Source organism: Schistocerca cancellata, chromosome 9, assembly GCF_023864275.1.
Source record: "Schistocerca cancellata isolate TAMUIC-IGC-003103 chromosome 9, iqSchCanc2.1, whole genome shotgun sequence".
Lineage (NCBI taxonomy): Eukaryota > Metazoa > Arthropoda > Insecta > Orthoptera > Acrididae > Schistocerca > Schistocerca cancellata.
Genome location: NC_064634.1, coordinates 260,573,598 through 260,591,059, shown reverse-complemented (window position 1 = coordinate 260,591,059; position 17,462 = coordinate 260,573,598). Strand labels below are relative to the sequence as shown.

Below are 17,462 nucleotides of genomic sequence, written 5' to 3'. Positions count from 1 at the left end.
GATACTTTCATCCCCTCCTAAAGAGCTGTTCAGTCACCCACCCAATCTCCGCAACATTCTAGTTCATTCCTACATCACTCGCACCCCAATCCCTTGCCACAGGGAGCACCCCGATCCCTTGCCACAGGGATCATACCCTTGTAGAAGACCCAGATGCAAGACTTGCCCAATCCACCCACCCAGCACCACCTACTTCAGTCTTGTCACAGGCTTATCCTACTCCATCAGAGGCCAGGCCACTTGTGAAAGCAGCCATGTCATGTACCAGCTCTGCTGCAACCACCAATGGCCACTGTCAAACTGTTGCCAAAAACAAGGTGGACCACCCAGTGGTACAATATGCAGCAGAGCGCAACACGTGAGATTTCAATGTCTGCTTCACAACCCTTGCTGTCTGGATCCTCCCCACCACCATCACTCCTGTAACCCCTGGCCTAAACATAAGGCAACTCGCTGTTCTCCACTTCTTACCCTGTAGTGTATCTCTCTCTCTCTCTCTCTCTCTCTCTCTCTCTCTCTCTCTCTCTGTGTGTGTGTGTGTGTGTGTGTGTGTATGTTTTTCCTACAAGCTTGAAAAAGGAAGCTCAATCCAAAAGCCAGCGAAGACCTGTACCTTTTATCTGTGTACCTATTGACAACAGAGGGCTTATGCCTTTTGGTTAGTCATCTCCTTTGTTCCCAAATATCACAGTCTTTTGTGTTACTTTACCTGAAATGTCTATATGACGTCCATCAGGTATAATACTTCTAGTTTTGTACATAATTGTCACAGCACAATGCATTGCATTTGAGTGAAATGTTCACATCGGCTGCTCTAAATCGGTGTTTTTACATTATTTGGTTCAGTTGTATATGCTTGCAAACAATGTTCTTAACATTATTCCCCTCCCCAACAAAAAGAAGCTACTGGTATCAGCACGAGTCCTCTTTTGTTCTCTGCTTCATAACCAAACTTTTTCACAGGAGATAAACGGTTTTGGTCTGCTATAACCTTCATATTTAAGATATTTCTCAAAAATCTTTCAATAAATTGGCTGTGCCTTCCTTAAGGGACCCATCCCAGCACTTGCCATAGTCAGTTTTGGAAAATCATAGAAAACCTACTCCTGGATGGTTGAAAAGGTACTTGAGTTCTTTTGTCTTAAATAAAAATACAGTGCCTTACCCACTTTGTGTCTTTATGTGGTGTTATTCTACTATTAATTATCACTAAAATCATAGGAACACAAAATGGAGAGTGAAATAACTGCAGTCAACTGAAACTCAATAGGAGAAAAAACTACTCACCAAATGTTTTTACTTTCTTGTTGATTCCTTTGTAATTTCGAAGGAACAGTACAGTGTTTTTTTCCATTTCCTCAATGTGTTCGGATACTCGCTGTTCAAACATACCTGCAGCATTGAAAGTTTTCCTTCATTAAAACAGAGCAATATGGCAAAAATTCGTTCAGTCTTTACGAAATACGTAAATATGGAAGTGAACTATGAAATCAAAGCAGGTCAAGAGGAGGCACCACAAATAAGAGAACAGCACACTCAGTCCAGCATGAGGATTTTTTGTGGGTCCTGACAACATGTGAGTCACTAAAAATTCTCTTAAAAATAAGCATTTTACAGGCAACATGCACAGAGTAGTTCTTCAAAAAATAAATAAATAATAAAGGCCATTCGTAGACATTTTAAACCATATGGATGTTAGTTTGTGTACATCCACATATTCATACAGTTTTTTGTTACATGTAGTTAAACATTGTGAGACATAAGTTATTTACAATCATTTTTACTACGGAATTCATTTATAGTGTAAAAACACTGTTCCTGCAAATACAATTTAAGATTTTTCCTAAAGCAGTGTATGTTATCTGTTGCTTTTATTTTCTGCAGTGGTTTATTATACTATTTTACACCTTCATACAAGGAACTATTTTGAGTCTTATGTTTATTTTTCCTGACGAGGTGAAGACAGTGACTTGTTCTTGTACTATAGTTATGAAAACTGCTATCTGTACTATAATTTTCTGTATTTTTCTTGATATACACTATGATTTGGAAAAGAAATTCACAAGGAACAATTAGAATTTCTAACATTTTGAAAAGTTCTTTGCGGTGGTCCCACTTGCTGCTTTTCATTACAGCTCTTACTGCACTGTTTTGCATTTTAAATATTGTTTGTAAATTCTGAGCACTGTTTCCCCAGAAAATTATACCATAACTGATTACCGTACTGAATGAATAACGTAAGTATACAGTTCTCAAACATCCATCACTGCATGCAGATACAAGGACTCTATAAGTGCATAACATGTTGTGGATATTTCTTTTTCGAGAGTGCCGTACCACTTCATTTGACTGTCAACGTGCAACCCCAAGAATTTTGTTGTACGTACATCATCTATGGACATGTTATCTAGTTTTAAATTTAAGGGACTCTGTTTCCTAGTCATTCTCAAGCATACAGTATTTGTTTTCTTTATGTTGAGAGTGCTTCTAACACTGTTTTTGTGAATTGTGCTACAGCAGATTCTGTGCCTCTGCCAGGCCTGAAACCATGCTGGTCATTGCAGAGGAGGTTGTATTTGCTTAGATTGCTTGTAAGCCTGTATTTAATTATTGCCTCAGCCTGTTTTTCATTATTGTCTCTATCACTTTGGAAAAGAATGACAATTGGGTTATTGGTCTGTAGTTCTCAATGTTTTCTACATCACTTTTCTTGTGAACTGGTGAAATTTTTGCATGCTTTGGATAATCAGGGAAGCAACCAGTTTTGAAGGATTCATTTACGATTTCTGTCAGTGGATCTTTGTTACCATTTATGCATATTTTTCAGCATACACACTGGGATTTCATCTAAACCTGCTGAGTTTTTGTTCTTTAACTGCCTTACAGCATTCCATACTGCCTTCTCAGTAGTAGGAAGCAATACCATTGAGTTAGCTAAATGCTTCTCTGTGGGTTGATTAACACTTTTCAGGTTCCCCCCCCCCCCCCCCCCCCCCCAATCTGCTAAAGAAGGTATTCACATAATTTGCTAAGTCTTCTGGGTTACTTGCTAAGTGTTCCTTGTTCTTGACTTGTGTGTTTGTACACCTCTGCTTCACATTTCCTTGTTTCTGGTTTCACTACAGCCCAGGTAGCTTTACTTTTATTACTGACTAAATTTATCAACCTATCATCGGTTCATTCCCCCCTCCCCCCAGGATTGAGTACCTTCCTGTAGATCCTTCTGCAGTTTTTGTATTAGTGCAAAATATTGGGATCACTATTGTGCTTTTTAATGAAATTTAGGTATTTCCAAGTTTGAGCAGATTTTCTATTTTCTTTAGTAGTCCATTTACTTTTGGCGTTGTGTTCCAATAGGAATTAATGCTTTGGAGAATGTTTCTTCAAATTCTTCTTCTGTATAAACTACTTCCCAACTTTTGTGTGTTAACTGTAAGGAAAATTCTTGCAAAGCTAATGGAGAGTAGACTCTTTTATATACATGCAGTTTGGATTCTTTTAGTTAGTTACTTAGTTGTTTGCGTGTTCCATTGATCAGTCGCATGGTATGGTAGCCATTATGATGTGGAACGTGTCAGGTGCACAAGAAATGCACATATGAAACAAGATTTTTTAATTTTTCAATTTATTTTTGAAGCTATTACTGCTGTCTGTCAGACATTTTATTTCATATGGTAATTTGTCAAATATTTTTATAGCAGCACATTTTACCCCTTTCTGTGCCAAAGATAGGTGGAGTAAACGATAGTGTAAGTCTTTCTTTTTTCTGGTATTATAATCATGAATGTCACTCTTGTTTATAAACGGGTTCATGTTGTTGAGAACAAATTTCATTAGTGAGTAAATGTACTGTGAGGCTGTTGTAAGAATTCCTAATATTTTAAAAAGATGCCTACGAGATGTGCGACTATGAAACCCACACATTATTCTAACCACTTTCTTTTGAGCAGTGAATACCTTTTGTCTGAGTGTTGAGTTACCCCAAAATATTATTCCATATGACATTATAGAATGAAAATATGCAAAGTACGTTAGCTTACTAATTTCTATATCCTCAAAATTGGCAATTTTTCTGATTGCAAAAGTTGCTGAACCTAGTTGCTTTAGAAGATCCAAATATGAATTTTCCAATTATAGGGTGTATATGAAGACAAGGAAAAAAAAATCCCTGATTTTTCTCGGTTAAAAATACTCTTTCTCCCGGGTGAAAATACACTTTTTCCGTGCTAAGTGACAGTATACTCTTCCTCGGCACCGTAAAACTCAATTTTTTGAATGTTTATGGTTTTATATACGGACGCAGAATTTCCCGACACTTTAGAAAATGAAACTCAGGGGGTAAAAACATGTTTTGAAAGACCTTTGATGTGCAGCAACATGTACACTGCATATTTCTGTATTACAAAGATATAAATTTGAATTCCACCACACACCGCATGTCACTTTCCGAAAACATTGAAATCGAGATTGCGATGCGCTTTTGTAAACCAGTCATAGCTCGTGTCACATGATCTCGCCAGCTGATGACAGCATAGGACACGTGATGTAGTCAGCCAATAGCAGCAAGATCACTCTTAAGTACCGCGAACACACAAACAAGAAAAATTAATGGTTTAAATTAATATACATAGCGTTCACGTATAATATTGGTCTCAAAGATTAATAAGCTGGAAGAGAAGCTAAGCTTCCACATATAATGTTGATCTTTTTTGCGCGTGTACACTTTTTTTTTTTTAAGATACATCACACAAACGTGCCAGTAAAATTTTTAATAATGACGTAAATGTCTGATCTTCTGGGTTCGAAATTCTTCTAAATGGCCGTCCTCAAAGAGTTGATTTTTAAATGAGAGTCAAACACTCTTTGTGATTTAAGAAATTCATCGTACATTCTCGCACACAGTTCATCTTGTGTAAAAGAAATTTGGTTTGAATGTAACGCTTTTCAAACTACCATTCACAATATTTTCTTGCGACCTGTTAGAAATAGGTTCGTTTCAGCAGTTGGAAGATAGCATCAGATAACAGGCATCACTGCGCTTACGCAGCTACGACGACGTAGGATGCCCATATGTTCGTATGTGTAAAACATTAAAAGATCTTACATCATGTCATAAAACAAACAAGACATCAGAGGATACCTCAAGAGCATCAGAATTTCGTGAACCATACTAAAATGCATAATTTGGCTTAAAATGCACATTTTTATGACCATATTCGTATGTAAATTTTCTTGGAGTACCAGTATTGTATTATCTCATGTTTGGCTCTTTATTATAGTATAATGCCGTACGTGCACTTGAAATGCAGCGAGCAGTTGAAACTAGCCAATAGTGTGAAATTAAACACTTTGTTTCAATTAAATTGACTGCCTCAGCAGAAAAGGTTAATGAAAGCCAAATCTCTTTAGAAAACCAACAAAAATAACTTCATTGTTCTGCACGGTGATTAATGCTTGACTGTCAGGAAGGTGGAAATAAAATCTAAAACTAATAACATATTTTAGCCTTCCGTAATTCATCTGATAGCTCCCGGATGCAAAAATCCGTTGTTATCATTTAACGTGAGAGCAATAAACGAAGAGGAAGCAACAAAATCACTGAATGTAAACACAGGTCATGTGGTGACGACCCATCTTCCCACCACAACTCAAGACTACTCTGGGCATCAGCCCCAGATTTACTATATTTCCGAACCGGGGCAGTATTAAGTAGTGGCGCACAGCCATACTTCCTGTAACCAGAAGCGAAAGAAGGTACTACTCATACGCGATTCAACTGTGAATCTAATTTAAACAGTTGTCACGTCACGCTCATCGGAGGCAATTTGTTGTTATGAAGCATTGCATCGTCTTCCTAAAGCCTTTGACACACTTTGCTGTCAGCAGAAGCTTGTATGAACACTGTGTTATGTTGTTGTATACGGCGCATTTCCTTTGCAACTTAAGTTTTATCCCCCCCCCCCCCCCACCCCGTTCATCTTTTGTTGCTGCAGTATTATTCTGCAATAGTGGGTACAGTAATATCCTTTATTAGAGTATTGGTTCTTACCAGTCAAAATCACAAAAAATTAACTGAAAACTTAAACAATGAAAAATTCTCGGGTTTCTACCAGTTGTCTGGGTCATATACACCCTGAATTAAGATTCTCATCTATATGTACACCCAAAAACTTAGTATGCTATACCCTGTCAACTGACTTTTTTGATGTGTTATATTTATCGAAGCAACTGTACTTTTTGCAGCAGAAAATTGGATGTACTGTGTTTTTTCAAAGTTTAAAGCAAGCCCATTTGCACAAAACCAATCTGTATCAACTATCTCTATTGCTGACACTTCAAAGTCCTTGTCTACACCAAACAGGATAATATCATTTCTGACTTTAAATTCAATACTGTTCTTAATATAAATACATGATCCTCCACCTTTCATTGTGTTTCTGCAGTAAGAACATGCTTGGACATATGAGGGTAAATTAATATATAAGATTTCATTTTCTTTGCACCAGTGCTCTGTGATGCAGATAACCGAGTTGTCTAAGAATTGTAACTCAACTTCCAGCTCTTGTACTTTGTTTTTTACACACTGAATATTTTGGCGGAGTACTGTCAGAGATTTACTCCCTTGAAAAAGCACATAGCTCTGTTCTGTATCATTTTCAACTGGAGTTTCTTTTTCTGGATTAATAATGATGTTTGTATCATCAGCAGTGTCAGTTCAGCTTCTTGTTTCAGATAAGAAGGGAGGTCGTTCACATGTATGAAGAACAGAAGGGGACCCATGACTGAATCCTGTGGAACACCCAATGTAATTTCACCACAGTTAGATGAAGTGGCAAACTTATTTAAATCACTTGATCCATATAAAGAAACTTTTTGTTTCCTGTTCTGTAGGTATGACTTAAACCACTCATATGCTATTCCATTTATACCATAGAATTGTAATTTCTGTAACATGTCATGGTTCACACAATCAAATGCTTTGGACAAGTCACAGAAAATTCCTATTGGTGACATTTTACTATTTAAAGAATCTATTATGTGGACAGTAAAATTGTACATTGCTGTCTCAGTGGAACAGCATTTTTGAAATCCGAATTGTGATCTACTAAGTATCCCATTACTGTTGAGATGGCTAACCACTCTTGAGTACATTACTTTCTCGAAGGTTTTTGAAAATGCTGTACACAAGCTTTTACTTTTGTAATCTGACATAGATGGTCTGCCAGTCCCAGATTTTTGACAAGTAGGTCACAATTTTCTCTGCCTGCACCTGAAGCTACATGGTCAATGGTAGAAGATGAAAGAATGGTTATTCTTGTTGCACAGCTGACTAGTGATGATATGGCAAAACAACGTAGGGTATTCGTAAATGTGTTACTCACGTCATCTATTTTTGCTGTATTTATGTTAAAGTCCCCACACAAAAGGATATTATGTTTCAGAGTCAATGCCAGTTCTAGGCTTTGTATAAGTTTTGAAAAGAATATCTCTAAATTACCACTGGAAAAATAATGCCCACATAATATATTTAGTTTCTTGGGCATAACCGCAGCAACTATCTCTATTGCTGACACTTCAAAGTCCTTGTCTACACTAAACAAGGTAATATCATTTCTGACCTTAAATTTAATACTGTTATTAATATAAATACATGATCCTCCACCTTCCATTTTGTTTCGGCAATAAGAACATGCTTGGACATATGAGGGTAAATTAATATATTACATTTCATTTTCTGTGCACCAGTACTCTGATGCAGATAACCGAGTTGTCTAAGAATGGTAACCCAACTTCAAGCTGTTGCACTTCGTTTTTTATACACTGAATATTTTGGTGGAGTACTGTCAGAGATTTACTTCCTTAAAGGAAGCACATAGTTCTGTTTTTGTAAGTTTCAAGACTCCCCTGTACTAATAGAATAGTGCTGAGCCACAGTGGTGCTGTATTTTTTGAAAGAATAAACTGCCATTTGACTGTATATTACTGTAACTTGTCTTTTGCACTATCTCAATTTTGGATTTTACACGATATTGAGTACAATGCTAAAAGTTCTTAGACCATTAACATGTCACATCTGGTAAAGTCAGTCCAAAGTAGGTAAACAACAGTCTTGTTTGCACATTATTGTTCAGTCTCTTAATCATAAGAGAACGAACTTCAATATTGACTGGGAAGCTTAAGAAATGCAGTGTTCCATCCAGGAAAATGGCTTGGAATTTGAAGAAAAGCCAGGTAAATTTTAGTTGAAATTACAGAGACATCAGCAATGAATCTGCACCAATCTGTGGCTGGTCCAGGGATTTCAAGAATGTCTCATCCATGCAACTTAGAAAAGGTCGGCATATGACAGCATCTTACTTGTTTCACAGATGCCTCCTGATTAACATGAAGGTCTAATGCTTAAACATGAAATTTAAGTAATTCTATTATAGTGCACTTAAATAAAATATGCATCTGTGACTAACTCATCTGTGGCTGACACATGACAACCAAACACATGCCCATGATTTCATGAAATCCTTCCCACTCCACCAAGAGTGTCTTTCCGCCGTCCACCTAACCTTCGTAACCTCTTAGTTCATCCCTATGAAATCCCCAAACCACCATCCCTACCCTCTGGCTCCTACCCCTGTAACCGCCCCCGGTGTAAAACCTGTCCCATGCACCCTCCCACCACCACCTATTCCAGTCCTGTAACCCGGAAGGTTTACACGATCAAAGGCAGAGCCACGTGTGAAAGCACCCACGTGATTTACCAACTGACCTGCCTACACTGTGAAGCGTTCTAAGTGGGAATGACCAGCAACAAACTGTCCATTCGCATGAATGGACACAGGCAGACAGTGTTTGTTGGTAATGAGGATCACCCTGTGGCTAAACATGCCTTGGTGCACGGCCAGCACATCTTGGCACAGTGTTACACCGTCCGGGTTATCTGGATACTTCCCACTAGCACCAACCTGTCAGAACTCCGGAGATGGGAACTTGCCCTTCAGCATATCCTCTCTTCTCGCTATCCGCCAGGCCTCAATCTCCGCTAATTTCAATCTGCCGCCGCTCATACCTCACCTGTCTTTCAACATCATCTTTGCCTCTGTACTTCCGTCCCGACTGACATCTCTGCCCAAACTCTTTGCCTTTACAAATGTCTGCTTGTGTCTGTGTATGTGTGGATGGATATGTGTGTGTGTGCGAGTGTAAACTTGTCCTTTTTTCCCCCTAAGGTAAGTCTTTCCGCTCCCGGGATTGGAATGACTCCTTACCCTCTCCCTTAAAACCCAATCCTTTTGTCTTTCCTTCTCCTTCCCTCTTTCCTGACGAGGCAACCGTTGGTTGCGAAAGCTATATATATATATATATATATATATATATATATATATATATATATATATATATATATATATATAAAAAAAGAAAGATGATGAGACTTACCCAACAAAAGCGCTGGCAGGTCGATAGACACACAAACATACACACAAAATTCAAGCTTCCACAACCAACGGTTGCTTCATCAGGAAAGAGGGAAGGAGAGGGAAAGACGAAAGGATGTGGGTTTTAAGGGAGAGGGTAAGGAGTCATTCCAATCCTGGGAGCGGAAAGACTTACCTTAGGGGGAAAAAAGGACAGGTATACACTCGCACACACACACATATCCATCCGCATATACACAGACACAAGCAGACATTTGTAAAGGCAAAGAGTTTGGGCAGAGATGTCAGTCGGGACGGAAGTACAGAGGCAAAGATGATGTTGAAAGACAGGTGAGGTATGAGCGGCAGCAAATTGAAATTAGAAATTAGCGGAGATTGAGGCCTGGCGGATAGCGAGAAGAGAGGATATGCTGAAGGGCAAGTTCCCATCTACGGAGTTCTGACAGGTTGGTGTTAGTGGGAAGTATCCAGATAACCCGGACGGTGTAACATTGTGCCAAGATGTGCTGGCCGTGCACCAAAGCATGTTTAGCCACAGGGTGATCCTCATTACCAACAAACACTGTCTGCCTGTGTTCATTCATGCGAATGGACAGTTTGTTGCTGGTCATTCCCACATAGAACGCTTCACAGTGTAGGCAGGTCAGTTGGTAAATCACGTGGGTGCTTTCACACGTGGCTCTGCCTTGATCGTGTACACCTTCCAGGTTACAGGACTGGAATAGGTGGTGGTGGGAGGGTGCATGGGACAGGTTTTACACCGGGGGTGGTTACAGGGGTAGGAGCCAGAGGGTAGGGAAGGTGGTTTGGGGATTTCATAGGGATGAGCTAAGAGGTTACGAAGGTTAGGTGGACGGCGGAAAGACACTCTTGGTGGAGTGGGGAGGATTTCATGAAGGATGGATCTCATTTCAGGGCAGGATTTGAGGAAGTCGTATCCCTGCTGGAGAGCCACATTCAGAATCTGATCCAGTCCCGGAAAGTATCCTGTCACAAGTGGGGCACTTTTGGGGTTCTTCTGTGGAAGGTTCCGGGTTTGAGGAGATGAGGAAGTGGCTCTGGTTATTTGCTTCTGTACCAGGTCGGGAGGCAAGTGCAGAGGCAAAGATGTTGTTGAATGACAGGTGAGGTATGAGTGGTGGCAACTTGAAATTAGCGGAGATTGAGGCCTTCTTCCCGTTATCCACCAGGCCTCAATCTCCGCTAATTTCAAGTTGCCGCCACTCATACCTCACCTGTCATTCAACATCATCTTTGCCTCTGCACTTCTGCCTCGACTGACATCTCTGCCCAAACTCTTTGTCTTTAAATATGTCTGCTTGTGTCTGTATATGTGTGGATGGATATGTGTGTGTGTGCGAGTGTATACCCGTCCTTTTTCCCCCTAAGGTAAGTCTTTCCGCTCCCGGGACTGGAATGACTCCTTACCCTCTCCCTTAAAACCCACATCCTTTCGTCTTTCCCTCTCCTTCCCTCTTTCCTGATGAGGCAACAGTTTGTTGCGAAAGCTTGAATTTTGTGTGTATGTTTGTGTTCGTTTGTGTGTCTGTTGACCTGCCAGCACTTTCATTTGGTAAGTCACATCATCTTTGTTTTTAGGTATATTTTTCCTACGTGGAATATTTCCTTCTATTACAACTATATATATATATATATATATAAACCATGCTTGTTAACTTCAGTGACAGCAGATAAGAGAGCTACAAAAGATAAGAGTTCTACCATTACTAAATAAAGAGTTGTGGTTACTGACTCTCTCTCTCTCTCTCTCTCTCTCTCTCTCTCTCTCTCTGTGTGTGTGTGTGTGTGTGTGTGTGTGTGTGTGTGTGTGTGTTAATCAACTGATGGCTCTCTGTGTCCACAAGGGTGTTCAAAAGGAGAATACAACAACAGGAGATATGGAGACCACAAAAAAGCACAATGATATTGAGGTTGACTCCACAGACATACCAAAAGAACAGAAGAAAGAAAAACAGAAAGACAATACAATGAACAATTCAGATACATAAAATATTGGATTCAAGAAAAGTGTTATGAAGATTGTTATGACAGAGACAAAATACTTGCTGGAAAATGCTGTTGGTCTACTGTTAAGAGTAACATAGATACTGAAAGAAAATACTCAGTTTTACAGGCAAACAAAGTACATCTCGACCTGAAATATGTATTTTTCAACATCTTACCTTTTGCCTCAGACTGTTGTTCAACACGTGTAGTAATGAACTCTGAGAACATCGCTGTCTCTGTGAACCATTCTAAAAACATCTGTACACTTCGTGACTGGACAGCTTTTATGAAAGACTCTCGCTGGAAAGTGCAAAACAAAATTATGAGATGGCAAGAGACTATGTGTTGCCATGAAACAGTTCACCTAAATAACTATGAATTAAAGCACTCAAAGGAAAATATTTTTACATGACATAAATGATCGATGACTAATGTTGGTCACATACAATGATGATATTCAGAGCTAAAAGAAAAATAAAATAAAAATACCTTTTTAAATAGATGAACAAAATGAGCAATCATAAAACTCTGAAATTTTAATGTCACCTAATCATTCACCATTTGTAATTGATCAAAATTTTTAGGTAAAAGCATACAGCATCAAATCCTTCACAAAAAATTATATTGGTATGTAATGTATTACTGAAGACAATTTGTAATGGACAAGACAGGGATGACAGGCAGAAGCGTTAGAATTATGCAATGGGAGGAAAGAGGTGAAAGACGGTGTCCGGAGAATGTCGTGTGATATGGCATAAAGTAGATCTTTTTCAAATGGAGATAATTAAAATTAACTTTAAAAGTAAGGATCTAGCTTTGATCAGTAAACAATGACACTGATGAATAACATATGTATCTTGGAAATACATTAATAGGTGCAGTGTGTTAAGTGTTAAATTAGCAGATTTCAGAAGGAAGGGGGTTGGGCGGGGGGGCAGAGGAGGGAGGAAGCCTGGTCCTCACATAGACCATCATGGGAAATGAGGAGCTGTATGTGTGGGGGGGGGGGGGAGAGGGTGGAAAGAGGGGGGGGGTGGAACATGCTAGGCCTGGCCCTTGCAGTGCTGGCACCATAAACTGCACTTCACACTTCTGTGAAAGCAGAAGTCACGTATAGAAGTAAAAAATAGCTTAAATGATGTTCGTAAATGAAATTGAAATTGTGAAATGTACTAACATGTTTAATAAAGATCCTAACTGCAACAATGATGTACACTTATCACAAGGAAAGGAATAAGTGCTAAACACAGTGAAGTGCAGCAAAGTAACACAGCCAACAACAATAGTTACCTAAAAAGCACTGTCAGCTAACTGGTGTTGGTTGCAGTCAAAAATGAATGACTATCAGCCGAAGCCATCTGACTTTTACCGATTCAAGACCAGGGAGTGGTCTGCCGACTTAAAATTAATACACACTAGTTCTTGAACTGTTACGTACACATTCCTTCACAATTATCAATTTCACAACTATTGGCTTCTTACTTTGAGCTTCTATCCTGGATACATTGCATGGAGAACATCAGTGTGTTGTACCTTGCTGGAGCAGTGGCGATGTTCACTACATTATATTTTTGTTGTAAACGGGACAACATATGGGGTAATACTTAAGAGAAAGGGTCATATCACAGTCACATTGGATAATTTAAAGATACAACCATTCATTATCTACAAGCAGTTTCCATTGTTTTCTCATTACTTGTTTACTACCAATATTGTCAAATCCAAAAGGCTGTGGTTGAGTTTGCGGTCATAGCTATTGCAGCAGAGAAAACGTGTGTGGAACATGAACTTTTGTTGGTCTCATCATGAATCATTACCTAACGAAGAGCTTCATTTTGTCAGCAAACAGTGTGTAAAGCAGTTTTGTTAGTAGGGCTGCAACCCTTGCGAGGCTGTGGTAGAGCACGTTACATACCAATGTGCTACCACTGTTGTACCATCAGTGATGAGGGACAACTTTGTTTTCGTGTTCTAATACATTATTACCACTTGAAGTGGAAATTACATGTAGAAAGCAAGAATCTGGCTTTTCAGAAGCAGTAAAATTGAACACTGCTTACAAATACTTGATACACAAGCAGCTTTCAATAAATAAATGATGAAATGAGCGATACATTTGTAACAGTAAATGAAAATGCAATCTATGATTGACAGCAATAAGCTGGAATAAATTTTCCAGGACAGAGAGGGCAAATTTGAGTCAGAAACCTATTTTAATTACTCTCAATGAGCAATGGTTCTGTTACCATGTCAATGTCTTTTTTGTGCATATCTGCGTACATGAATAACTCAATGAAGTCCTCCAGACAATTTAAGAAATTCTTTGTAGAGAGAATTGGCACAGCTGTAGAGCATCTTTAATCTTAATAGTCTTGTCATATCTTATCTTTGACGAAGGCCCGTAAAAGTTAAATGCAGTTGAATTTGCAGCGCGCATTAGGTGACCACAGAAGTTTAATTTCTTAGCCCACTGAGAGACATGCACTTCCCAAAAGAAATTCTTGTAATTTTAAGTGCATTTGCATGTGTTCTTGTAGGACTCTAAATTCCTTTAAGATGTGTCATGAGCTGAAAGGTTCACATTATTGTATTACAGTAATGCTACAATAAAATTCTTTTCCCATTTCACAGATGGATTTCATTACACTGGATTTATTGTGACATGGAGCCTGATTGATAAACTTCAAGAATACTCCTGAACTGGAAAGTCACTCTCTACCCACTTTTTTGAAATTGTTTAGCTACTACATCAGTCATTTGTGCTTAATGTTCCACAGGCACATAAATGACTTTTTGCACCTGATGTCTGCCATTTAATATAACAGTGTGTGTTCATGCTGCCTGCTGTGATTTAACTTCCTGTCAGAATTTTGTGACTATATCTGCATGCTAACCATTATTTATGGCAACCTGTTTGGAGAATGACAAGTTCTTTGTCTCCCAACTTAAGTCTTGAGGTTGAATTCAGGAATTCCGTATGTTTTACGAATTTTGATGATGTGCTTGGATGCCCCACCCAGTAGCAACTCTCCAAGTTAGTAGTAGCCCCACTCAGTGCAAGATGACACTAGCAATGTGCACTGCTTTCAAACATCTCAGACATCCTCTAGTGAAGGAGCCATAAAAAAATTCAAGAGCTACCTAGTAATTTATTCAAAAGGTATTTTATGCATCAGTGTCATTATTTAATTACCAAAACTAGGCTATGCTTCACAGTTAATTTTAATTATCTCCTCTGAACCAAAAATCACTTTGTGCCATTCACTACCACATACTCCTGTTCTCAGCTTCCATGCCCTTCCTCATATTATACATTCCTCCCCCACCCTTCAACTAATCATCCCTGAATCATATGTCTGTCCAGTTTGAATTGACTTTAGTTGTATGTTGTGTAAGAAAAAAGTAAGGCACACACACACACACACACACACTACTTTATTTTTATTTTAGATAAGAAGAAAGTCACATTATACATTCGAAAACTAATCATCATTCATTAATCTAAAGCAACTGATGACATAAATATAAGCTTTCCTTAAAATAAAAAGTTGCAGCATCTCTCACGACTAAATGTCCTCCATTATACAAGGTGTAATCAAAAAGAATATCTGATTTTAAAAAATCATAACTATTATGTTATTTGAGATATGTGTGTGAACAATGTACTGTTGGAAAGAGGAAACCCTCGAGTTTTACATGGTTCCTGCTACGTAGCAACAGTGTGCCCCCACATCAGTTCTAGTAAAAATGGTGTTGGGACAACAGAAAGTGTTTTGTGTTCTACGTTTTGTGCAGCGCGGGTCAGTAATAACTGTTCAGTGTGACTTTCGTAGTAGGTATGGTGTGGATCCTCCTACAGCACAGAGCATTAGACGATGGCATGAACAACTGTGAGAAACAGGTTTTATGCGTAAAGGCAAATCATCGGGCTGTCCCTGAGTGTCTGAGACATGTGTTGAATGCATCCACCATAGTTCCACAAGGAGTCTGCCGAAATCCATTTTGTCGTGCAGCTTGACAGCTCAACATGCCCCAATGTCCAGCTTGTGTGTGTTGCATTGACATTTACACATGAAACCACACAAAATTCAGCAACTCCAAGCTCTTCATGAAGGTGAAAAACAATAATGGGTGGAGTTCTGTAATTTCATTCTTGGCAAGATGGAGGATGACAGTTTTCTACCATGCTTATTGTTTAGTGACAAGGCAACATTCCATTTAAATGGAAAGGTGAACCGTCATAATGTGAGAATATGGAGTAAGGAACAACATGAAGTTGTACAACATGAGAGGTACCCTCCAAAATTTAATGTATTTTGTGCAGTTTTGCAGGAAAAGGTGTACTGTACATTTTTCTTTGCTGAGAACACTGTTACAGGAAGCACATATGTCGATATGCTTCAGAACTTTCGTTTCCCACAGTTGGAGGCCGATTCAAACAACTTCATTTACCAACAGGATGGGGCACTGCCATAATGGCATCTGTAGATGCGGGAATTTTTAAATCAAAGGATTACTGAATGGTGGATGGTCACACAGGACCAAATGATTCAGCCTTACATTACTGGCCTCCGAAGACACCGGACCTGACATTATGTGATTATTTCTTGTTGGGGTTTATAAAATACTCTGTTTGTATACCTCCGTTACCAACAACGATGAATGAACTGAGACATCGCATAACGACAGTGGTGGAAGCTGTAACTCAAGACACGCTCGCTGCAGTGTGGGAACAATTTGAATGCGGCATTGACACATGTCATGGACCTCAAGGGGAGCATATTGAACACCTATTTGGGGGAGGGTGCCTTTTTGAGTTTCCCATTCATCAAAAAACAAAGTTCATTGTGTCAGATGATTCTTTTTGATACGCCCTGTACAAAGCAATCCAGTTCATTTAAATTTGAAGGTTCAGAAGACATCCATCAAAATATGAAATGCAAACCTCAAACATTCGTCTGCCGTCCTGTTGTGTAACAATATATGTTTGGTAGTGTCCACAGACTTCAACAAACATGCGAAGAAATGCTTCAGAGATAAGTACATTGCGTGAAGCATCACTTTCTTGTGCTGTTACAAGCTGAAGTGCCACTTTTAAGCAGCGGCGCAGTCGGGTTGGTAGAATAGTGCTTTCATCTCCAACACTGCAGCACAATCGCCCTTCATCCAGATCCACAATGACACCCTTCACAAGGGGGAGAAAAAATATAACAGTCTATGGTGATACATGTCATGTCAGAACATATTAGTACCACATGGTAGAAAAAGCACATCTGTTTTCTAATTAATTCATAAAATATTTTAAAATAAAATATACCTCATCCATTTTTATATCTGGTTTAGACCCTTCTTTTCCTTTCAAAACACCTATTATATAAGGTGTTGGAGCTTCACAGACTTCCAGTTTTGAGGATGGCAGTATTGTTATGAAAGTGTACTGCCATGAGAAGGGATACAACATTGCTTCCAGTGCTTCAATGCACGCCGATAATTTACTACAAAAGATATTTATTTGTCAGGCTAAACACTAATTAAGCGAATACAATGAAATAATACTCACAAGCAAGCAATCACTTTTCATTACTATGTCGTAGTATTACGTTCTAGAAAAACAGCAATAAAGAAAATAAACGTTCCTTCAACTTAAAAAATATGTGCTGCTATTTTCCTATGAGCACATCTTCCCCTGAATAGCTATCACTTACTTACAGCTGATTACTGACCTTAAGAAAAATAGTGTTTGAAGCAGTCTCAATTAAGAAGCATGTCAAAGCAAACCTGAGTGAGCTGCTGAGAAAAATGATCTTCCTCTCCAGCAATGCAGTTCCAAACACTTGTAGTACAATATGAATGGGCAGGGCTGAGAAAAGGTGACAAAGATCATGATCTTCCATGCGAGTATCTGCCGGCCGACGAAGATTTGATGCTACAGTGCTGACCAATCCAGTATCTAAGAAAGATTGAAACATTACTTATAGATATGTAGACCAGAATTAATAACATTTTTAATTATCTTTCTAGTCA

The 17,462-nt window shown here is 38.8% G+C and overlaps 1 protein-coding gene across 3 annotated transcripts in view; it reads right to left on the bottom strand.

The window, feature by feature from the left end:
* Positions 1-17,462, bottom strand: part of LOC126100336 (uncharacterized) — a 152,349-nt gene that overhangs the window by 24,250 nt on the left and 110,637 nt on the right. For 2 of the 3 annotated variants that reach the window (XM_049910947.1, XM_049910948.1), the window contains exons 7-11: positions 17,217-17,388; positions 16,756-16,933; positions 16,384-16,623; positions 11,615-11,738; positions 1,288-1,392 (exon numbers count right to left, since the gene is read on the bottom strand). In XM_049910947.1, the coding sequence (XP_049766904.1) occupies positions 1,288-1,392; positions 11,615-11,738; positions 16,384-16,623; positions 16,756-16,933; positions 17,217-17,388 (819 nt within the window). Of the gene's footprint in view, positions 1-1,279; positions 1,393-11,614; positions 11,739-16,383; positions 16,624-16,755; positions 16,934-17,216; positions 17,389-17,462 lie in introns of those variants that run through there. The other variant, XM_049910949.1, reaches the window with a different exon arrangement.